The sequence below is a fragment of the Gossypium hirsutum genome, chromosome D08, assembly GCF_007990345.1.
Source record: "Gossypium hirsutum isolate 1008001.06 chromosome D08, Gossypium_hirsutum_v2.1, whole genome shotgun sequence".
Lineage (NCBI taxonomy): Eukaryota > Viridiplantae > Streptophyta > Magnoliopsida > Malvales > Malvaceae > Gossypium > Gossypium hirsutum.
This window is the reverse complement of record NC_053444.1, coordinates 55,855,107-55,880,875: the sequence shown is the minus strand read 5'-3', so window position 1 is coordinate 55,880,875 and position 25,769 is coordinate 55,855,107. Positions and strand designations below refer to the sequence as shown.

Genomic DNA, 25,769 nt, shown 5'->3' with positions numbered 1-25,769 from the left:
TGTTCTGGTTTGGTAATAAGACCTTATGATACTAATGCTTCATACTTATTTGTTTTAATCTATAAAGAAAAAGATTTGTGAGCCTAATGGATATTGTTGTTGATATTAATACAAGAAGAATTTAAGGTACTAATTTACCTCTGTTTTTTTTTCCAGAAGTTTGCTTCGAATTTGAGTAAATTTAAGGTATTTATTCCTATGTTTCCCTAACATGTTTTCTTAAAAAAACATCTCCAATTGTGGAAAATTTTTGTATGGTTATATTTTAGCTTTATATTTTAATTATTATTTTTGAGTTTTAAAAGGGAGTTTTAATTATCATTTTAGCTTCAGCTATATATTTCACTTATTTTGATAAATATAGACAAATTAATTCTATTTTATTTTGCCAACTTAAAGTCTTATTTTTTTATATTTTACTTATTTTGATAAATATAGACAAAATAATTATATTTCAATTTCTTCCCCGACTAATACAAGGAAAGCAAAATCAAAATTACTCAATCATATAAAATAAGATAAAATATATTCGTCACAAGATTATTAATAAAAGCTACAAAATGATCTTTGAATTATTTGGAAATTAAAACTTCTATTTTAAATGAATATATAATTTACATAACTTACATAAATATATATCATATCAAAAATTACATAATTTATATAATTTACATAACTCACATAACTTACATAATTTAATAACCATATCACAACTTACATAATTTACATACCTTTAAAGAATTAAAAAAAAACTTTGGATCTTAACTTAATACCTTATATATATATATCAGATCATAACTTACATAACTGACATACATACATAACTTAATAACTTATATATATCATATCATAACTCACATAACTTACATAACATAATAACTTATATATATCATATCATAACTCACATAACTTACATAACTTAATAACTTATATATATCATACCATAACTTACAAAACAGACACATAACTTACATAATACATAAATATATATCAGGTCATTACTTACATAACTCACATACATACATAACTTAATAACTTATATATATCATATCATATCATAACTCACATAACTTACATAACTTAATAACTCACATACATACATACATAACTTAATTATACATAACTTACATACATAACTTAATTATACTTATCCCTAAACCCTAAACCCGTGTAATTTATTGTTAACTTTAGACTTCAAAAACTACGAAATGGACCGATCTTGGATGAATTTGTCAAGGGTAAGTAACGACTATCGAAATGGAGTACAAACTTTTCTAAATTTTGCATTTCAAAATGCAAGCCAAGAGAATATGATTCTTTCCCGTGTAAGAAGTGTGGCAACATTAATTGGCATTATCGTGAAGTTGTCTATGACCATCTAATTGTTGATGGGTTTATTCAGGGTTATAAAAAATAGCTTTTCCATGGAGAATGCACACCTAATACTTCCTCTTCAACGATAGACGTATCTTATCCTCGTACTGCTTACCATCGGTCTGTTAGAGAATATGCCATGGAAGGTATGTTGCAGGATGCATTTAATCTGCGCAATCATGATTTCCATTTGTTTCCACCCGAGTTTGTGACATCCGATGATTTTAATCTCGGTGGAAATGCTTTTACTGAAAGGGGAAGAAGTGTACCTCATGAAGAGACGAATGGAGAAGCAGTAAAGTTCTACACATTACTTAATGAAATGAGTAAAGAACTTTATGAAGGATCAAAATTTTCAAAAATATCTTTCTGTATTCGTCTTTTTCAGTTAAAATGTTTGGGAGGGTGGACCGGAAACTCTTTGACAATGCTGTTAGAGTTTTTGAGAGATATGTTTCCGTTTGAAAAAATCCCTCATTCATGCAAAGATATTTAGAAACTGATAAAATATTTAGGCCTTGGGTACAAAAAATTCATAGTTGCCCAAATAACTACATGTTGTATTGGGGTGATCGGAAAAACCAGCAGTGTTGCCATGTATGTGGCCAATCTCGTTGGATGAATAAAAACATAGAAGATGGGAATGACGATGAAAATGATGCATAGTCAAGGAAGAAGCCAATTAAGATTTTACGATATTTTCCACTAATACCAAGGCTTCAAAGGCTTTTCATGTCGTCGAAGGCAGCCGAGTCTATGACGTGGCACCATGATGGACGAACCAATGATGGATTATTAAGGCATCTGGCGGATTCTTTAGCTTGGAAATCATTTGACAGTAAATTTCCATGTTTTGCAAGCGATCCTAGGAGTGTGAGGCTTGGGCTAGCATCTGATGGATTTAATCCTTAAAAAATCATGAGCACTGCGTATAATACTTGGCTTGTAGTGCTTGTTCCTTACAATTTACCTCCATGGATTTGCATGAAGCAATCTTCCTTTATCTTATCTATGATTATCCCTGGAGAGAAAGGTCCTGGAAATGATAATAAATTTTATTTAAAGCCACTGATTGAAGAATTAAAACAATTATAGGCTGGTGTTGAGACATATGATGTACTGAAAAAAGAGAACTTTAATTTACGTGCAGCTTTGATGTGGACTATTAATGACTTCCCGGCTTATGTCAATTTATCTGGTTGGAGTACCAAGAGACATTATGCTTGTCCTTGTTGTGCTGCACAAACATGTTCGCAATGGTTATATAACGGGAAGAAGTTCTCTTACATGAGGCATCATCGGTGGTTACCGGGAAATCATTGATTTTGATTTCAGAGTACTCTATTTAATGGTACTAAAGAGTTCAGAAAAGCTCCTTCGCAGACCTGTGGATCTGAAATCTTGTTTATGTTGAAAGATATGAATTTCAGTTATGAGAGATGAATCAACCGCCCAACACACAAAGAAATAGAAGATCAAAGGATGAATCTGATGATGACTCTAATGAAGAGGATGATCCTAATGAGGCGGACTTATGGAAAAAAGAAGTATTTTTTTTAGTTACCTTATTGGGAGCATCAGATTTTACAACACAATCTTGATGTCATGCACATTAGGAAAAATGTTTGCGAGAAAATCATTGGGGTAATTTTGAATATCGATGGAAAATCGAAAGACAATCTTCAGAGTCGACTTGATTTAGTCCACATGGGAATTCGGCGTGATCTTCATCCCCAAGCACTTCCGAATGGGAAATATCGGTTGTCGCCTTCTATTTTTTTAATGTCGAAGACGGAGAAAGAAGTGTTCTGCATGGTGTTGAAGGATATAAAGGTTCCAAATGCGTATGCATCAAATATATCTTGATATGTCAGTATTAAAGATCGAAAACTATATTCCTTAAAATCGCATGATTATCACATCTTGATGCAAGATTTACTGCCAGTTGCTTTACGATGTTATATGTCAAAAAAGGTGACATTTTGTATAATTGAACTATCCAATATAATGAAAGCCATTTGTGGCAAAGTTTTGGATGTTCAAGACCTTGAGAAAGTACAAGATCGAGCCACTTTGACTTTATGCAATTTGGAAAAGATCTTCCCACATTCCTTCTTCACTATTATGGTGCACTTGCTAATTCATCTCCCGCATGAAGAAATACTTGGTGAACCCGTTTTCTATCAATGGATGTATCCTATAGAAAGGTGTTAATTTATTTGTAAATTATTCTTTCATTCACCTCTATGCCTTTAGTTACAACTGTTGATAATGTTGTATATCGTGTTTAGGTTCCTATCTAAATTGAAGTCTTACTGTCGCAATAAGCGTTATCCAGAATGATCAATTGCTGAAGGCTACTTGGCAGAGGAATGTATGACTTTCTGTTCAAGATATTTGGAAGATGTTGAAACAAGACTGAACAGACCAAGTAGAATGTTGGGCTCACTGATAATAACTTCACCGAAACTTATTTATTTCAAAGTTATGGAGAACCAATCGACAAAGTTAAAATTGCAGAATTAGATGATAGATCATGGGTACAAGCACATCGATATGCTCTGTTTCACCACGATTCAATAGAACCATTACGGTAGTAAGTTCTAGAATTTGATAAATATTCATCAATTATAAATTATTTATCTTCTAACAAAGTAAACCTTTTTTTAACATAGTGAGTACAAACAAATCTTGAGATCTCGTTCACGCTCTCGAAGATTACAACATCGAGAGATTAATAAGTTATTCACAGAATATTTTCATGAATGGTTAAGCCAAACGGTATGTAATTGAAGCTTTCATTGACAAATAATAATGTTTTCTCATAACATTTATAATTACTCAATTTACTTTTGATTCAATAGGTTTGGAGTGGGAAGGACGTCAATGACAAAGTTAAATGACTTTCCTAAGGTCCGAATAGAGTAGTAAAAAGATATAGTGCCTTCCTCATCAATGGATTCGTATTTCATACAAAATATCGAGAGAGATTGAGGAGAATCCAAAATTGTGGAATAGTTGTTAATTCTTCAATTACAAGTTATGCTAGTGCTATGGACAGTAATCCTGTTGAGGGAAATGTGGAGTATTACAGACTTCTTACTGACATAATTGAGTTGGATTACTATGGCAAATGGAAAGTTGTCTTATTTCGATATGATTGGGCTGATGTTAATACTGCTCGCAGAATTAAACAAGATCAATTTGGTTTTACAATGGTGAACTTCTCTCGATTGATTCACACTTGACAACAATTGATAGATGAGTCGTATGTCTTTTCTTCTCAAGTGAATTAAGTTTTTTACTCAAAAGATCGAACTGATGGGGGTTGGTACGTTGTATTTTGTAACATCCCTAGAGACTTGTTTGACATGGGCAATGGAAGTAGATATGACATCGACGAAAGATTAGAAGCTTTGCCTTGTCCAGAACAAAACTTAAACGAAAATATCCCTAGTACTAGTACACAATTTCAATAGGTTCGCCAGGATGTTGATGAAGGTATTTACGAATTATGACGTAGTAAGATTTTATGATTTTTTAATTATTTGTAATATTATAATTTAAATCTTGGTCTTATTAAATATTTCAACTATTTTATATGTACTGTTATTGTTGTAATTAGTTACTGAATTTTCAACTATTTTATGTGTATTGCAGATAAAATACCTAGAAGAAGATTGCGAGATCTAAGTATTGTTCAAAATACTCCAAACTCGGAAGAAACAATTAGTGAACAATAGATTGCTATTGGATCTTCGAATGTTCTGAATACACCTGACGAACCTGCAGAACTTCAAAGTAATGTTAAATTTAATTTACATGCGTGTTGATTTTGATTATTGATTCCTTTTTCAAATTCTTATATTATAATATATCATTTTTCAGCTAAAAGTGGTGGGACGCGTAGAGGTCGAGGACATATGCTACTTAAAGATTTATACGAGTTAGATCCTGTTGAGCGTGTCAAAGTATGTAGAAACAGTTTTGGTCAGCCTATTGGATCAGGAGCTCGACTTTTAGCAGGATATTTGGGCATTATAGCACGAAATGCCAATATGTTGCCTATCAACTACGAGTCATGGCATCAAATGCCTGATAGTAACAAAAAATAAACTCTCGATAATATAAACGTGAATGTAATTTATAATACTTTGGTTTAAGTTTCATTTATATTTACTTTCTAAACTTGTGTTTTTTGTAGGCGAGGTTTCCTTTAGAGGTCTCGAATAATTATGTCAAGAAGGCATTGGGAAAAATATGGAGAGACCATAAAAGTACTTTAAAGAAAGATTATTTTAAGATAAAAACAACCCTCGAAGAGAAATTACGAAATGTCCCGCCGGGAATGCTGAGGTACCAATGGAAATATGCGGTTAGATTTTGGAATTCAAAGAAAGGAGATGTATTAAGTACTTCCAAACTCTTATAATTATTTCGGTTTATAGTATTTACTATATACGTAATAATAATTTCATAATGTAGGATCGTGAACGAGTTGGAACAAATAGCAGGCAAAAACAGAAATTCACTCACACAGCTGGGTCGAAAAGTTTTGCTTGTGTAGCTGAGGACAAGATATTTTGAATTTATGAATAGTGTCAAATATTTATTACTTTCCATTAAATAATATTTTTACTACTATATTGTAGGAACTGTCGTCTGGTCAAAAAGTTGGACGCCTTCAGCTTTTTGACATTACACATAGGAAGAAAGATAGATCTCCTATGACTTCTGAAGCTGTAGAAATTATGGTATGTTTACTTAATAAAATTTGAATTATTTTAAATATTTATAAGGTTTAATTATAATGGTTTAATTCGTCATTTGTAATGCAAATAATGTTATGTTGCATTTGTTTTTATTATATATTTCATTTCTAACTCTTTGATTAATTTATTAGGAGAAACTAAATGATAAAAAGGTGGAGTATAAAACGATTGCTTCGAGTGATAGTTCTGTTAATGTTGACGACATTGATAATCAGATTATTACTGACGTTTTGGGTCTTGAAAGGTATGATCGGGTTCGATTTCAAGGATCTTTTGTTAACCCAACCCAATATTTTGGATCCAACTCGCAGCAATACATGTCATCGGGGAGTCAAGCTCAAGTTGAAGTTCTGAGGTTAAGAGACCAGATGGCTCAGATGCAAGCGAGCACAGTTGAGCAAATTACTCAACTTAAAGCGGAGGCAACATCGAGAGAAGCTGAGGTTCAAAGAAAAAATGAAGAACTCCAGCTTCAACTTAAAGCAGAGGTAACAGCGAGGGAAGCAGAGCAGAGCAGAAAGTACGACGCACTCCAACTACAGCTTCAGAATACGATGAAGATGTTTCAGCAGTCGCAAAATCCACCATCTTAGACTACTATATGAATATTTTAACATTTTAACTTTTAACATTATTGTAAGAATAATTTGAATTATACTTCATTTACCAATTTATATCATATATCATTCGTTGAATTTGAAGTATCATTTAGATTTGCTATTTTTGGTTGGTTTCCATGTTACAGGAAGGGTTGCATATGGATGAAAATTGGATTTTAGATATCTGCCAAAGTTAGTGGCATTTTCTGCAAAACGCCACTAAAGAACGGTACTTTTAGCGGCGTTTGCCATAAAAGCGCCGCTAAAGAACATGACCTTTAGCGGTGTTTGTTATAAAAGCGCCTCTAAAGAACATGGCTTTTAGCGGGGTTTGTGATAAAAGCGCCGCTAAAGGTCATGTTTTTTAGCGGTGTTTATGTGAAAAAAAACACCACAAAAAATAGCGATAGGGATAAAATATTATCTATTATATAGGAAAGATATCACTGAAATTGAGTTTTGTTTATTCATGTCTAATTTATATGGTAGTTAATCAATATTATCTATTGGTGTTTTTATTGAGTTAAATTATTTACCATGTAGTAGGGTTAAAATAAAAGTAGATCACAAAGCTAATTTGAGAGCTATAAAATAATATTTAATAAATTTAAAGGGCTCATTAATAATTTTATAAAACTTCATTAATTCTATATGATTTTAGACGTTTAATATTTAATTAATTTTTAAATATTATATTTTTATTTGCATTTATTTAGCGTAAATTAATATTTTTTATTTGAATTAGTGAATATAATTAAAATATCAAATCATAAATCAACATACAATATAGTTTTATTTTATGTAATTAAAATAAAGTAACATTCTTCAAAAAAATAACTAATTAACATAATTAACTCTAATATTAATTAAATGATAATTAAGATGCTTAGAATTCTGTTCAAGTAATAACTCTATTTTACATCAATAAAATTAGCATAACTATTTTAACTAATAATCATAAATTAAACTATAATTATTTTTAAATGTATAATTATCATAATTTCTATTTTACTTCAACTTTTTTAACTAATATTTTAAATTATAATTATTTTTAAATATGAATTTAGTAATATGATGGAAATTAAAAGGTGTTCCCACCAGTTTAAAAGTTTCCCCAAACTCATGTTTATATATATATATATAAATGATATAAGGAGAGGGATCCGCTTATACTGGTGTAAAACTAAAATATTACACTCTTCCATATATTTATGTACGATTAATATTTTAATAACCCAACCATCATATTTCATATTTCATTCATATAAATCATGTATGTTAAATTTGACGTGAATTTAAAATTTTTAACTATTTGTTTTATGGAAAAGACTTTCAACCTTTTAATAAATACTAATATATACAATATTTTAGATTGATATGATAGAGATCTCGAATTGGTTCGAAAATTCACATAAATGATAAGTACAATCATATCGATAAATTCAATAGTTTAATCGTTAAAATATTAACCGTACAAAATATAGTGAAAGTGAATTCTTTCCCGGGATATAATATATAAATTGAAGTAAAAATTTTGTTTTAAGATAAATAATAAATAAAAAGTTGCATTTCACTTGTCGAGAAAAAAATTAACCGCTCAATTTCCTAAAACCAAATCTTGGCTTTGTTGGCGGTAGCACTAACCTCCGAGTTGGTTGCTGGTTGCAGCCTCTTCAACAACATTCTTTGATTTTTGTTTACGTTTCCGTTTCAGTTCATTCAATTATCTTCAAGAGCTATGATGATTATTGTTACAGTCCACTCTTTTTTTTCTTTTTTGAAAAAAGTGATGATTTTAGTTTTAGATTTTAATTTTTAGTTTTTTTTTTTGGGCCAAAAGAAAAAAAATTATTAATAAAGATGGAATGCATAGACCAGTGAAATAAAAAAAAAACAGTGCCTCAAACAATAACAGCTAAATTAACTAAGCAACACTTACTTGTTAAGTTTTAGGGTAAAAAATTACATTATTTATTTTCTTTTTTCACGGTTAACATAATGAGACTAAATGAATAATAATTTTTAAATTCAGGTATGAAAGTAAATAAAAAAAATTTCAAGAACCTACTTATCAAATTGGAGGCCAAAAATTGATGATCCCTTTAAAAAAGTTGTATCGGCTCCTATAATAATACTATTACCGACTCCTCCAATATATTAATTAATGTGAAGAATTTGATTGAAGCTATATATTTTACTAACAAAAGCAAATTGGCCCAGCAACAATTTTATCTTTTATGTGTTGGATTTTTTCAATTTCGACCAGCCTTCACCAAATTTGACTTTTTTTTTTCTGGTTGCCAGCATTTCTGCTGTTTCTCTGACGCTCTAAACACTGCCAGGTTTTTCTGTGCAGCCGGCAATTGCATTTTACTGACCGTTTCTTTAAGATTTTTATAAAAAAAAAAATTGGGTTGATAAAATATTTTTAGTATATAACCTATAAAGTTAATTTTCGGTAATAAATTTTAATTTAAAAAATGATGTCACACATTTTTATAACCTTTTAATTTTGATAGTAAATTTACAAAAAAAAAAACCTTCACTTGTGGTGTATGATATAACAAAATAAAAGTCAGTATTTTATATTATTTTTCTAATACATAAAAGGTATGTGTTATCTTATTAGCTTAGTTCCCACTTTCATGAAATAAACATTAATGGAAACGAAAAGACAAAAAAAATAAAATAAAATAAAATAATAGGAAAGGAACAAACCAAATCTCAAAACAAGGTAATGGGATGGTCTGTTTTTGTTTTGTTTATTTCCTTACAACACAACGCATAATAAGGCGAGAATCTCGCGGGAGGCAAACCCATCATTCTTCATCTTCTTCTTCTTCTTCATGAAAACAGAACACAAGGCATGTAATCATAGATAAAAAAGTTAAATCTTAATATTTATACACACGTGTCAAAAAGGTGGACCCACACGGTTTTTGGGGAGGGGATACAGTCAAAGACATATTGTCAGTGTCAGAACCAATAGGAAGAAGAGAGAGAGTGGCAAAATCATTTAGCAATCCATTGCTTTATGATTGACGTGTCGCTGACAGTGCTGTCAGCGTAGCAGCAGTATGAAAACAGTAGCAGAAACAGCAAAAGCTCTGTGGAGCAGTTCAATACGTACCTGCTTAGCATGGGATTTGGCTTTATCTTCTGCTTTTTGCATGGACAGGTGAATGACTGAATACCCACTTGCTTGCTTCACATTATAATAATTATTATATTAATATCGTTTTTTAAAAAAATTATCACTTAAAACTAGGAAATTTCAAATCCCCAGCAGCAGCAGCAGGAGGCCAGGCCCAGTCGTGTGCACTGCGCTGTGCTGTGACCTTTGCCTTCCAATTCAATAAAGGCAAGTCAAGGGTTTTTTCTTTTCTTTTCTTTTTTGAGTTTAAATTTGTAACATGATGTAATTTGTTTTAAGTTATTAGTTTGTTAATTAATTAAATCTTTATAGTGACCATAATAAACATAATAAATTTTATTGAAATAATTAATTTTCAAGTTTCGAAAATTAATTGACTTGCAATATATTTTTAGATGGTATCTAAATATTTTTGGGTCAAAATGTCTCTTACCTGGTAAAAAAGCTATCTCTTAGTTTTTTTAAAAACACACTTTGAATCACTTCATTTTAAGTTCGTAAGCTCAATATTATTGTTTTAGTGTAGACTGCGCAAGTAGAAAAATTTTGAACAGAACTATTACTAAAATTACGAGTTTTAGACTTTGTTTCGTATTTAATTCATATTGGGATATATTTTAAGGCTTAATTTTGATTATATATAAGTCCAATATTGTATTTCTTATGTTTTATATCTTTTGTATTTATTTATTCCGAATTTTATGATAGTTTTAAGTATTTTAACTTCTTTAGAAGTTTTATCTTTTTTAATTAACAAGAAAGTTTAGTTTAACTAGAATTACTTTCTACTTAGCTAATTAAATTAGGAGTTTGTTTTTCATTAAATCTACAAATAAAAAGGCACTTTCATTATTTATTATGTATGACAATTTTTAATTATTTGATTAATAAAAGCCATCTTTGAAGTATTTGATTTTGCAAGATTAAATTCTTATTTTTCTTCAGAAAATTCTTTTTACTTAATCTTCTCCTAGATTTTGGGAGAAGTTCTTCACACTTCATATTGCCAATAATTCATTCTTGGAGGGTCATTTAGAGCTATTAATTGGGTTTGTCGAACACTTATCCTCCTATTCCGCATTCCATGGATTTTATCTTTCCATCAATTTTCAATTGTCTTATTTTATTTTATCATTATTACTTGTGTTTCTCCTCTTCTCTTTGTTGTTTCAGGTCCTAAAATGCCCTTGCTTGCTATCCAAGCTGTAAGAATCGGTTTAGAGCCTCCTGAGTAAGAAACGGGTCTTATAAAGCTCAAAACAACTTTGAATCATCTTTGAACTTTTGGGATTTGTGTAGACACTACCTCATATAAACATAAGTGTTCTACTTATGATCTAACTAAAAATGATCCATGACTAAATCATATTATGGAAAAGATTCAGTAGTGTTAGTAAAGGCTAAGGTTTCTGAATCTTAAGTACTCAGGTTTGAATCATACTATGTGTATTTATGCATATATAGGTTCTCAAAATAGATTTTTTTCTAGATTTAAGTCCCGCCATTTGTGTTTTTTTTTTTGTCTAGATTTAGTCTAATCCAAGTCCAAATTTATGTTGCTTATCAATTTATCCATTTGTGTTTTTGTAATAGTTTGGTACTATGCATTCATTGAAAAAAAATCCAAGTCTATAACAATCCGAGCCCAAGAAAATTCAAATCCAAGCTAATCCAAGACTGAGCTCAAACCTAAGATAGATCTTATTTAAAACCTGAAAAGCCAAATTTATAACTAAATAGTAATTAATATAATTATATGATAATATTTAAAATATAGATGAACAAGTGATAATTATTTAACATATTCTTTGGTATTCTCCATGTCTATTTTGGAGCCCATGGTCGAGGTTCAAGGTTGCCTCTTCAACAATGTTGTCTTCAATGTTTGAATCTGTTTACCCTTGTCAATGCAATATGCCTTGCCATTACACCCAACACTTGTTGGAATAATTATTTAATTTATGATAATGTATTTATAAATATAATATAACTATATTGAAATTTTATTCTTAATAATAAATCTTTATTTAAATTATAAACTAAAATAAATTTTAAAAACTTTAATTATGAATATAAAATATTTTGTAATACAATGTATTATAAATATATAAAAAATTAATTTTATAAATTTCATGAATGATTAAACATGATTTATTATGTAACATGATAATATAATTAAGGTCAAAATATGTTATTAGTCCTTATACTTTTATAGAACTTAAGATTTAGTTTATACACTTTAAAAGTTAAAAATTCAATCCTCCTATTTTTTTCAAATTAAAAATTTTAGTTCAATCATTCATGTTATTGGTAGTTTTTGTGAGTATGTGTCAACTTAATATGCTTATTTCCCATCAATCGTATACCACATCATATTAGAGAACCCTAATTAATATGCCTTGGTGACAAATTTTGACAAAAAAGTAATACTAACAATATTAACTATTGGACTAAGATTTTTAAATTATAAAAATATGACTTAATTTTCAAGTACAATGACTAAATATCAATTTTTTATTAAAGTACAAGGAGTAACAACTTATTTTAACCTATAATTAATAAAATATATTTTTCATAATTAGGGTGGGGATGGTGTTGCTTGGTATTGAATCTAAACTCTTATGCCATGGTTGGCACTAATAAATTAATTTTAAATCATATTTATCTTAATAAAAACATTATTTGTAATTTAGATTTTAGGTTAATTTTAATTTTTTTACTATTTACTATTTAATGTTTATGGATTTGGGTTTATTTTGGATTTGTATTTTAAATTATATTTGTTTGAGTTTGTGCTTTAGAGAATAAATTTGGGTTTGGGTAAAATATTTTTGAGTTGAGATTGGATATAAATTAATTTTAATAGGGTATCTCCAACTAGCTCAAAATTAGAATCAATTTAATCAAACTAATTGATTAAATAGACTCAGTTAGGATTAATTAACTTCTGCTCACCTATAAGGTTTTAGGGTTTATAAATTTAATAAAATATTTTTTTAATAGTCAATAATTGATAATATAATAAATAATATTTTTATTAGTTCAAAAAAGTATGTATAAAATAATTACTTACATATTAGATTATATATGATATAACTTTACATGGTATAATAATATGGAATGCATATATATATATATAGTATAGATTATAGAATTATAAGTATAACACATTTATTAATATAATATAATAATTTATATTTTCTATATTAATTTTTAACTAAATTCAATCAAATTAATTTGAAGTTAAATTATGCATATCATTTTCTTATAAAGTTAATATACATTTCATTGAAGATAAACAAATATTACAATGATATCCATGAAATAATATGACATAGTTCTGGTATATAGTAGCTTATAATATACATAATATGAATATAAATCCTCTGCCCCCGTGCCCCTTCTATACTTTTTTTTTTCATTTTATATCTTATAAACATTAATTAAATTTAAATGTTATCTTTTCAATTTCATATTAATTGTAAAAGAATTAAAATAAGAAATAAAATATTTATATATTTTTTAATTTATAGAAAATATATTGAATTTTGGCAAGATAGTAAATCTACAACATTAAACTAAAAATTAATTTTTTTATTAATACAAAAACTCATATCAATGGAAAAGATTGTTTTTTTTTTGGCGAATTACAATCTTTTCAATTGATTTAAGTTTTTTAATTATAAAAAAATAGTTTTTTTACTTTAATGTTGTAGATTTAATTTAAAAATTATGTTTTCAAAATTCGATCTATTAAATTATTTATATTTTTCATTTAAATATATATATGATGAATTGATTTAATTTCTATTTTATTATTACAATTCATTATTTTTATCTCTTATCAATTTTAATTCTTCTATAATTAATATAAAATTAAAAATAATTACAATTTTAATCAAAGCTTATAAAATTGCCTTAAAAATAAAAACAAAAACTTGGCATCATTTCATTAAAAGGTGATAGAGGGGCACAAGTTTATAAAACCGTTGGTATGTATCATTTATTAAATAAAAATTTAAAATACCAATAAAAATTTAATATCATATCATAATATTAATTATGTTATATATATTATATAATGATAAATGTTGTAAAATATTCAGTTATGTTAAATATCTCTATTATAATAAAACATCTATATAAAAGTTATACTTTTATGAAGTTATCATCATATTAATAACTTATAAAACATTAAAATTATTTGAGCGAATTTGATTTAAACGTAAAAATATATATTATATATATTTAAAAAAATATGAATGGTCAGTGTGTTTATTTGCTATTAGTGTAAAAACAGTGGTGTTGATGAGATTAGATATTATAACAAAACTGTAGTGTGAGACAAAAAGTAAACTAAGCGCACCGCACCCAATCACCCATCCAGACTCATTTAAACTAATTTATATCAATTATACACCTCTAAGTTTGATAATTAAATGTGTGAACACGAGGGGAAATGTATATTACAGTACCCATACTAAGGAAAAGAACCTTAAATATACAAATCCCTCTCACTCTGCTGCTTATACACTTGTAAAAATGCCTCATATTTCTTTAACCCTCCCTCCCCTATAGCCCCCAACTATGAGTATAGGCAGAAAGTACCACAGTTTTAGTTTGACCTAGAGCTTTTTTGTTTTTCGGTACCTGCAATTGTGTGCCACTGTTTTATGCACAGTATTTGTTCATTTGCTTCAATTTTAATAAAATTCTCCCGCCCCCCCCCATTTGCGTTACTATTGCGAATGCCATTAACATAGTAGATAGAGGTGCGCCCATTCCAATGCCCTAAACAAGGACCATATATATTCAATGAAATGGCCATATATATATAAGATTTAAAAGAAAGAAAGAAAGCAGATCTCAGTCAGTCACTAACTCACCGGCCTATCTAAAAGCATAAATAAGGTAGATGCTTCGAAATTCAAAGAGAAAGGGGGATGGGTGCGTAATAAAGAAGCAAGTGTATAAAGACAGGCAGCAAATAAAGAAGTATTGTTGCAGTGGAACAAATAAAAGAGTATTGAGCTACTCATCAGCCAGCCAGAGGGGAGATAGGGAAGAGAGGCCGTACTCATGGGGAGGGTTGATTTTTTGGCTTTTGGGGTTTTGTGGTCAGACTCAGCTCAGTAGATTCATTCATTCACCCATTCATTAATAAAATCATAACTGCACTGAGCAGCACTGTCATGGGCACATATATTCACAAATATACAGTCCACAGAATGTCAAAATAATTATTTTATCATCATTACACTATCATTCATTCATTTTAGTTCCGCCATCTTCAACCACGTGCCAACATCAAGCTGGTTTGATGGGGTCGACTGGAGAGGCTGCTGGCCATCTGATTTATTCATTTATATTGGCATTGATTGAGCAACTCGAGAACCCTTTTATTTTCTTGTTGTTGCATGAAAAAAGTTGTAGGGAGGCGAGGGCCCATTCTCTACCATACTCTGTCACAGCAGGATGTATGGCTATTCATGCAATAAAACCTCTTTTATTTATTACCTTTTTGTAGCAATTAAAAGTGTCTTTAATTACCAACAAATTCATTATTATTCTTGCCTAGCAACTTTCAAATGAGAGGGGGGGGTAAATGAGTGGTTGTATAGCAAACATTAGAAAAAGGGTCATCTTATCCAAAAGCAAGGCCAAGCAAGACACATTGTAATCAAGGTCAAAGTTGGATAGATTTATTAATTCCCAATCCATTGAAATAGGCTTTCTCTCTTATCAATCATTAACCAAAAGAGGAAAAGGGCTATAATCACTTGGATTCACAAAAAAGGGTGCCTACTCTCCTTTCTTATCGACAACACTCCTACATAATGAAGTATGAAGAAATGCCTTAATCTGCCCTACTTTGGTTTTTAACTTAATAAAAGATTTAATGGGTTCCCTTTTAAGAAAGATTAACCCGGTCGTCACTGTTTCAATTTATTTATTACAATCCCGAGAATTTGATCTCCCTTTATTACACATTTTACTAGGCAAAAGCATGTTGGTCTTCAGTTTCGTCTAGCATTAAATAAGTTTAGACTTTTTCTTTAGTTGCCAGCGATTGTGTTGTTTTCCGGACCCTCTAAACATTGCTCCAACCTACTAATCATCTAGAGAGAGTGAACTTCATATATGTTTTTTAATTAATGAAGTTGTCTTGTCTTAAAAATATTCAGCGTATAACATTACAAGCTTCTAAAACAATGAACTTGTCTTGTCTTAAAAGTAATTTTTTAATTATTCCTATATTAAATTAGTAGCTTGTTTGAAGATATAATTCAGTGCTGACACCGAAAGAATATTCCAAAGGAAATATTAAAAACATGACATACTGAGGCAGGTAAAAGGCAAAAAAGCAAAAGAAATAAAAGAGTAGTTGTAATTAGTTGGGTTTGATTTTCCAAGTCCAACTTGCATTAATGATGATAGAGCATCATGCCATAAATTAACCACACCAAACTTTTACTATCCCTGTTGATTGATAAATTAACCACTCTTTTCTCTTGGCGTTATATGTACATAGTACAACAAAACCTAAAACTGTCATTCATGTCATCTCTCTTCTTTATTTTATTTTAATATTAGTAACAAATATCATACGTACGGTTTTAAAGATTCATTGCAACTTCTAATACAAAAGGGATGAATTAGATAGTGGAGGAAAGATTTGGGGGTATGTTTTGAGAATGTGAAAAGCTAAGGGAAGGTGAAGTGAAGATGTCAGAAGACCCCTCTTTTTTTATTTTTTAGTTTTTGAAATATTGAAAGTCAGATATGAATCATTCATTCATAATTAGGAGCTTTTAATGCAAGGTGATGGTATGATGTGACAAATGCTGAATCAATTTATCTTCTGGTGGTCCATGGGAAGGAGACTACCACAACCACTGAACTCTCTCATTAACCCTCCCCACCACTCAGATACCGTAAGTGGACCACCCTTTTTTTTTTTAGGTTAATTTTCCCTTTTTTTCTATTATTATTTCAGTGTCGTAGACTAGTAAACTAGCTGGTTGATTCTTTTGGTCTATGTTTTTTATGGATTTTTTTTTTGGGTGTGTGTCAAAGGTGTAAGTTCGGATGTTTACTCAAGATTCAAAGTTTCAAACCCGGGGAAGGTACAAGAAAAGAATCTCTCTAGTAAAAGAGAAAAATTTCCCGTTCTTCTTTACAGTTCATAATGAAGCAACAAAGAGAAATCTGTAAAGCTGCTCATTAATGTGCTCTGCTCCCCATCCAAAACAGATGTTTTCATCTTTTGCTCGTAATACTGCAAAGTCTTCAATCACTTTCATTTTCTGAAGATGGATCATCAGGCCTGGGTCTCATTGAATTGGGTCGAAAACTAAAGCCCTCGTTTGTCCTAGCCCATTTCCTATATCATGAACTAAAGACTTAAGTGGAAAGCCAGATATAATGAAACGTCCAACAGATTTTATTTGGGGGGAAACTGAAGATTAATCCAACTTCAGTTTGCTGTGAAGTAAGCCGGTGCCAATTGCACTCTTTTTCTTTTCATTGCTCGAGTAAAGGAGAACCAATGGCTGGTGCAATTGCAATTTGCAAATATACCACGAGTCATGGGAGTCATTGTCATCTAGTCGGACCCATGCAACTCCATAAAGAAACATCAATCTGAAGTGCTGGGGTTTCCACTGACATTAACCAAATGGTTGCTCTTAGGCATTTATCTACATCTTACCCGATGATTGACTTCCTCATTTCATACGACTTAATCCCTTATCTTTTTCCTGGCGTGCCATCCTAATCTCGCACATGACCATGGGATATGGACAGGCGGCACCAAGTTTACTACAATTGATCTTCGGCACGTTTCTTTTACTTTTGGAAGCTCCCCTCCACTCCGGTATAACATTTAAACGCCCAAAAGAACTCGTAGAAATGTCAGGCAACAATTATTTATTTATTATAAGAGAACGATGCACCACGTCCACATTCAGAAAAAAAAAATTTGAAAACCAAAAAAAAAAAACAGGATAGAGTTGGCTAGCAAGCCGGTTCAGGTTGAAAATGAGTTCGTCGGTTTTGAGCAAACACCAAATCAATGCTACTAGAGACTAGGAGATATACCAAACAATTACACCATTAAAAAACAAAGCAGTGCTAAGACTACTACAAGTACCTTCAAACATGTCCTTATCATGTCGACGCATTTTGATAACAAGAAGCAAGCTAAAGTCACCCAATAGCACCAACAGCTTTTGAGGATACCAAGCAGCAAAGCCTTCCTCACCTAAACGAGAAAATGGTAAAACTCAGAGGCTTCCGGGACCCTTCATGTTCTGCTTTGCCACCTCTAATTCATGCCTCGATGGTATCTGCAAATTGCCAGAAAACTAAATTAGATTAACGTTAAATCAAATCAAATTTTGTAGTTGTATTGCATTGCAGAGTAATTAAAACAGACCAGGGATTTTAAAATCATACCTTGCTTTGCAGTGAAGTTATTGTTGACCTCAGCAAATTATCTCCAACTATCAATCTCAACTTTTTGACAAAATCATCACGAGTTATCTTCTTTGCCTTACAGAGCAAAAAAGATATAACACAGAAGAATCAGAAGCTTTATTTAAAACCATAGAGAAACCAATAGGGGTGTAATCAAGCCGAGCCAAGCCCGATAATGCCAAGCTCAAGCTCGATACTCGGCTTGAGCTTGATCCAACATCTATTTTTAAGCTCAAGCTTAGCTCGAGATATAATCGAGCTACTTAAGCTAGAGCTCAATCAAGCTCATTTACCAATTTTTGTACTCGAGCTCGAGCTCGAGCTCAACTCAATAATTAAGCTTAGGGTTAATAATATATATTACGGTAATAACATAATTTAATAGTATAAAAATATGAAAAGTTCGATACGGCTCGCGAGATGTTCAAGTCAAGTACTACAAGCTCGAATTCGGCTTGTTCAATAGCTCGACTTGGCTTGATAATTATCAAATCAAGTTCGAATTTTCTCGAAGTCGAACTCGAGTAGCTTGCGGACACTAGTGTCTCACTTACACCCCTAGAAACCAACAATTAAACATATTACTAAACATACCCTGAACAGTTCATAATGATTAGCAACTTGGTCCATATCCATACGGGGAATCTTATTTGAGATAGCAGCAAACAACATAGGGAAAGGCATCCAAGGGGATTTAGGGGTCTTTGAAGTGTTTGAACCCAGACTAGGATCATTTTCTTGGGATCCCCCTGAATCTGAATTTTGGTGTTTAGTACTCCCCTAAATGACAAGAATATCAGCAGCAAACATAAGTAAACCTCAGAAGATATACAAATTATCAGGACTGCCATTTCCGCCTGAAAATATCTTAAAAGTACAAAGGTTGTTTTGTGTTGCTGTATGACACAAAACATAGGAATAAAGACTGCCTCAGGGTGCAGAGACAGATAATATCATGCTCTTCTATTACAAAATTCTTCTGAGTGCCACTTTCCTTCCACCACTCTTGCTAGCATAAGTCAACATCACACAATAATTTGCTGCATCTACACCTTCCATACACAGATTTTAAAAAGTAAGCTTTTGGAATCTGAGTGCTCGAACAGCAACCACCTATTGCACATACATTGCAGGACAAAAGAGTAGGCAAATGAACTAGTACAAACCTAGCATCTCAGAAATTTAAGACCTTAACACAAGCCATATGGTATCTTGGATACTTTGCGTATCAGTAGATAATGTACAATAATTTGAAATGCTTGTCAAACAAGATAAAGTTCCTCCCATTTGTGCCAAAACCATAAAGCTAATGACGACAATCAAAGTATCCATAAAGTCCAACTGTTTTCTGACCAAAGACAATCCCACAAAAATCCACAGCTAGGAAATAAGAACAGGTGAGCATCCACCATAGAGTAGGATCAAGTTCATTAATCATCCTGCTTATCATTACACCATGACTTCCAAATGTAAATACAGAAATTATATTACTCACCAATTCACCAGCAGATGCTGGTAAACAACCTTGGACTCCTTTTGAAGATGCAGTGACACCTGAAATAGCATGATTAGCCTCACTTCCAACCGAATTCCCTGTGGTACCACAAAAACTTCAAGAGATAAAGAACCGTAAATGTTTATAACAGAAAAGGAAATACACGATATCCATACAGAATTCCCCAAAAACACAGCCATTGAACCACCAGTTGGGAGTGATCACTGATCTCAAGCGGAAAAAAAATCCCGCACCAAGAGGTGGATGACAATGCATCGTGAAGGAAGCGTTATTTTCTTAAATAACAAAATTAAAAATTTAGATATCAAAGTTGATTGCCAACCACCAAAATTAATTTTCATGTTCAATGAGTTGAGAACAGTTTCAATTTGATGTTACATAAAAGAAATAATGCATATCAGCATCAAATAAACAGCATTCCAAAGAAGAAATATATCACCTTTAGCATTCGAGGAGAGTTTGAAACTAACAATAAATTCAGGATAAATGTGGGTGTTAATATTCATGTTCCAGGTAATATAATACTTCGGATGATGAAGATCATCCACTCCACTATCAACATCCTCACTGCTAGGAAAACATTGTCCACTTTCAGGGAAAAGAAGCTCCGTCTTTCCCATTATTACGCAACATAATATCATGTACTGTACTCCATTTTCGTCAACATCACAATACTTTGCACTGCACAAATAAAAGATAAACATTCAGACTCAACATCACCACAGTATGGAAAATAAAGCATGAAAATGTTTTAGATAAATTAGTAAAATTCATCTGGATAGGATTCTTGGAAACAACTGGAAGATCAATGAAGCACTGAAGAAAAAAGATAGAAGCTAGTAGAAACTAGCACTTACGTGAAAAGAGAGATCAGGAACAGAAAGCAAGAAAATTTCTCGTAGAAAGAGGAAGTCTATGTTCAGAGTGAACCTAATAAAGACATGAATCATGATATGCAACATAAAATTTGCCTACATTTCTGTAGAGTTGAATCCATAAAACTATTACTGCGGCATTAGTAAACTCTGCCACAGCAAGATGAACACCAGTGCCATACATGTATTGATAGCAAAAAACAACAAAAGAACTCCAACCTGCCATTCGTAAATTCTGCTGCAGCAAGATGAACACCAGCGGCATATAGGCCTGGGATTGAAGAAAGACGGCAGTCTGCAAGCCCATGCTTCATGATGGTAGGCAATGCTTTTTTAGAGGAAGCAAGCCATGCACGTTGAACATTTGCAGTCCCCCGATACTTCTTCATAATTTGGACCTGCTTCTGGAAACGCTCTAATCTATATTGTGTACTGGAGCAGGGTCTTATATCAAGAATATCCACACCTTCACAAGTGTTCATACCCATAAGAAACATCTTTTCAACAGTTGAAGACTCCAATGGCTCATTGAACTGTACATCAACAAACTCGCTTTCTGGAACTAAGTTTTTCTTTTTCTCTTGAATATCCTCAACAGCTTTATTGGGTTTTCCATCGGCACTCCTATTGCAATTATCCTCGGCTTCCACAGCAGAATAACTGGAGGCAGGTTTCTGAGCAATTTGAAAATGTCTCACAAAAGAACTCGACTCCCCACTACATTCCAACTTTGGCTGCTCAACACCATTAATGCCAATCTCAAGATGTAGCTTGATCTCATGAGGGGCATAAGATTCACTAAACATGAATTCTTGGTTATTCGCACATTCATCTTTGCAGCACGGGTATGCTTCATCCTCACCAGTAAAAATCTCAGGAAAGAAACAGCCACCTGCTTCATCAATCCAAGCAATGGGATGTCTCATGCCAGTTTTCAGCTCCAATCGAAACATATGCAAGAAATCTAGCACAAAAGATTGACTGTCTATCTCAACCTCAATAGCTGGCTTCTTTGTGACGAGATCTTTCCTGATTGAGGCAATAAGATCGTTGGGAAAATCAGTCCATTCACCTTTCTCATAGAACATTATGCGCTTTGGAATGCCTGTTTTCTTAAAATTTGAATAGCAAAGTAACAAAGATCTTTTTGAAGTATAACCACAACTCACAACTCTGCCTTCCCAATCCTCCAATCTCCTGCGCTTGTCATGTTTCTGGAAAGCTAAACACAAGCTGGGAAACAGTGGTGGTATCACATGCGAGGCCCCAGGAAAATATGATGTATGCTGTGTTTCCCGCTTCCTCTTCATGCCATGTAGAACCAAAGGCTTACTATCCAATAGCATGGCGTTCGGTGCTTCCATTTCTGCCTAGATCAATCCCTATCAACAGGTTTAAAACCAATAGTTCTACCGTAAAAACGAATAGAAAGTCTAACCTTCTACCGAACTACAGGAACAGTCTCCTAAAAGTTGAAATCCTGAAAAAAAGAAATAAAAAAGGTCAGGGCATTAAATGGCCTAGATATTAACTCATACTAATTGGAATATAAGCAATAATCAAACAACTGATAGCATATGAAACCAAACTTAATAGAATCGCCACAAGGCAAGAGGATTGCATACCTAGAACTGCAGTTAGTGTCAATCCTGTACATGTTCATGTTGCACATATCCATGTTGTACATGTTGATGTTGCACATATTAATCTTGGACATGTTACTCTTCATTTTCTTTCCTTACAATTATTTCCTAGAAGAAATAGCAACTTCTTTATTACTCTACAGCATTCGGTACCCTGCCTCCCACAGCATCATATAACAGTACCTACAAATATTGTAGGAAATAAATTTATAAAAATTATGTTTCAACAATTCTTTGGTTCCCATTTTTTATATGTTCAAACGTATAAAAAAAAACAGAAGAAAATTTTTTCTTCTTTGGAGTTTCTGAGCAATAGATTTTACATATCAGACATCTGACCAAAAATAAATTACAAATTTTCACAAAACTGCAAAATTTACTCAGAGCAGAATTAGTATGATACTAATTACATAATTATCGAAACACAACCAACGTTGACCTGAGAATATGAGCTTTTTTGAATAACAAGTATAGTTACGAAAATCCCCCGGTTGACCTCGAAAAGAAGAAAAAAAAAGCAGCCAAAAATATTCCAAAAATTTAAATCCTATGCTGATTTCTGTCAAGAAAATTGAGCAAAAAATAATGAAACCAAAGAAAATTAAGATTCAGAAAAACTGGAAAATTCTCACAAATACATAAAGACTCGAGTGTGTTCTTTTAAGAGAAAAAAATAGAAAAGCAGCCTAAAAAATATTTCATCCAAATTATCAAACTAAATATATTCCTACACTAATTAAAAAGAACTAAGAACATAAGATGACAAGAAATCTGGTGTTTCACGTGATTAGAATGGTGATCGAGAATTAAAAAAAAGAAAATACAAAATTTCAACCTTGGAATATAGAGTCCTAAAATTAAAAACTAAAAAAATGTTTTCTATAACTGAACACTGAGTCAATCAAAAAAAGAAAAAGAAAAGGAGAATATATCAATATTCTACAAATATGCAATTTCTCACAAAAACTGCAAAAAGGTTGAAAAAAATACTAAAATGAAAATCCTAAAGCAAAATTCTCAAAATTAACATATCAAAATGTTTTTATTGGTCCCCCTAGAAAACCAATTATCACAGAAATCAACCATCAAAAGAATTAACCATTCAACAAACGAAGTCAACGCCTTCCAGATGCCAAGCTAAGGGCCGATCTATATAATCCGCTGTCAAAAACTTAATCAAAGAAATAAAACGGAAAAAAAAACTAAAAGAAAATGGAAAATATTACCTGCAGATGAGATAAATTTTGGAGTGATTGATTTACTTTTCTGTTTTCTAGAAGGGGGAGGGATGGGAGAGAGAAGAAAATAAAAGAAAAAGAAAAATTAAAAACCCTAACTCAAAGAATTAGTTACTATTTTCATTTTGCGCTGTCTCGCGTTCTTGGACGAAAAGCAAGGGCGAATCGAACCATCAAAACGAGTTGAGGATAAAGTTACACGCCTGTCACAAATTATGCTGTCACCAAGTCTATCTTTGATTGGATCCGTCATCCACGGTCTAGACTTCGAAATTGATTTTAAAATTCATTCATTTAAAGCGTAAAGGCGGTTGTTAGGAAGGGTAATTAGGGGAACTAAAAAAAATTAGCTGGAAAAACAAGGAGCTAATACTATTATAGGTTTTTATATATTTGGATGAAAGCAAAAATAACTCAGTGTAGGCCCCATTAGAAGATAAACTTCCTGTCAAATCACAATTATTGACTGAAAATTCCTTTTTTATGATTATTGATTGGATTTTGCTTTTAAGAGTGATTTTAGATGAATGGTACATTTAGTTATAATTAGTGTAATGTAAAAGTAACTGTAACAATGAGATTATATAACGGTAGTGTAGCATGAGAAAAAAATTAAGCTAAATACATCACATTCTATTATCTATCTAAACTCACCCTAAATCAGATTAGATTAAAATATGTTTTAAACTTTTATATATTTTATATATGTAATTTTTTTTATTTTTACGATATAGTTGTTTATTACGTGGTATGACATTTTGAAATTAAGTCATGTAAAAATAAAAATAACATTGAAAATATTGATTAAAAGTTTTTAAAAAATACTCATTCAAAACTGTCTTAATAAAATATTTTTTCTTATGGAATAGTATATTTAGAAAAAGAATTAATGTCAGTATTTTGATTGAAATAGTTAATAATATTAATTAACTATTTAAACTAATTAATAACATTATAAATGTAGATGGGCTAAATTATGTCAAAATTTAAAGTATATATAGATTAATCTCGAGTTTCAACATACTTTAGAAGTTAAAATTAAAGTTTGACTATTATCTTATAAAGTCAAGAAAAAAGCAATGCAAATTTAAAGAAATAGGAATCCAAGTGTTAGTCTGCAAAACTTTTAAAGTATTCAATCCTATAAAATCCTATAATGTTTTAATAAAAAAAGTTAACAATATTGATTATTTGTAATAATTAATGACATATAAAAATATAAGGATTTAATTATATTAGAAATTAAAATATATAGATTAAACCTAATTAAAATATATTAGAGAGATCAATATTAAAATTTAATTATTTTTATAAAATAAAAGCATCGTGGATGTTCCACTTGTCGGCTAAAAGAAAGGTCATTTGAACCCTTTTTTTTTCTCTTTTATATAAGCATGTAGGCAAGGTCGATGATTAATTATGAGTTAATAGTTACTTTAGGGGGAAAAAAAGTAAGGTTTTAAAGAAATTATATAAAAATTACAACATATATATATATATGTTATTTTTAATAAAATTAAAAATCTTATCACGCATGTATGCGTGTGGAAACTACGTACTTGGCATGGATTCAAATCTTACCTCATGCAAAATTTTTATTTATTTTTAAATAAAAAAATTAAAATACTTTTAAAAATATAACTTATTTTAATTATAAAAAACACGTTCATAATTTCACTAAACAAGTTGGTGCCTAGTTAGCTCGTAACACTAACTCAGATATTTTATTAATACCAGTACAATCATACAAAATGCTCCCAAATTCAGAAAGATTTGTCATAGTAGTTCTCAATGACCACCTTCACAAAACCTTCTTGTTTTCAACCATGACTGAGCCTCACATATGACAAACAACTTAGCCATGTTATCGTCGAACCCCCAAAGTAGCGAACTAGAAACACCCTAAACAAAAGCCTCCATATGAGAACGGATAACAACAAATGAGGAACGTCTCTGCTCGTTGTTAACTATCGCATCCACGTTACACTTTAGCCATTCTCAATCAGGTCTAAACCAATGCTCACTGCTTTCGCGCTTCGACAATAGGTTGTTGTAATTTGTTAACAATGTTACGAGCATCCATCCAGTCCTGTAGAAAATGATCAGCAATCGAAATAACT

The 25,769-nt window shown here is 31.1% G+C and overlaps 1 protein-coding gene across 20 annotated transcripts; it reads right to left on the bottom strand.

Moving 5' to 3' along the window:
* Positions 1-17,811: 17,811 nt before the first annotated feature.
* LOC107930641 (inactive poly [ADP-ribose] polymerase RCD1) lies at positions 17,812-23,914 on the bottom strand. Of its 20 annotated transcripts, none has more exons than XM_041098463.1 (9): positions 23,638-23,914; positions 22,394-22,594; positions 22,207-22,248; positions 20,988-22,138; positions 20,333-20,574; positions 19,873-19,970; positions 18,972-19,157; positions 18,357-18,452; positions 17,812-18,265 (listed from the first exon to the last, which is right to left on the bottom strand). In XM_041098463.1, the coding sequence occupies exons 4-9, from the start codon at positions 22,130-22,132 to the stop codon at positions 18,185-18,187; spliced, it is 1,848 nt and encodes a 615-aa protein (XP_040954397.1). In that variant the 5' UTR covers positions 22,133-22,138; positions 22,207-22,248; positions 22,394-22,594; positions 23,638-23,914; the 3' UTR covers positions 17,812-18,184. The 20 variants fall into 20 exon arrangements, 18 of the variants coding, with proteins under 18 accessions (XP_040954397.1, XP_016717804.1, XP_040954402.1 ...); XM_016862315.2 differs by having other exon boundaries at positions 17,812-18,247; XM_041098468.1 differs by having other exon boundaries at positions 19,873-19,931.
* Positions 23,915-25,769: the final 1,855 nt, after the last annotated feature.

Excerpts from the sequence above, each read along its gene's own strand:
- LOC107930641 (XM_041098462.1), bottom strand. The coding sequence starts at position 22,132 with ATGGAAGCACCGAACGCCATGCTATTGGATAGTAAGCCTTTGGTTCTA. Across the intron at positions 19,971-20,332 it reads ACTCTCCTCGAATGCTAAAG|GGAATTCGGTTGGAAGTGAG; the intron begins GTGATATATTTC and ends GTGGTACCACAG. Across the intron at positions 18,453-18,971 it reads ATCATTATGAACTGTTCAGG|GCAAAGAAGATAACTCGTGA; the intron begins GTATGTTTAGTA and ends TTGCTCTGTAAG.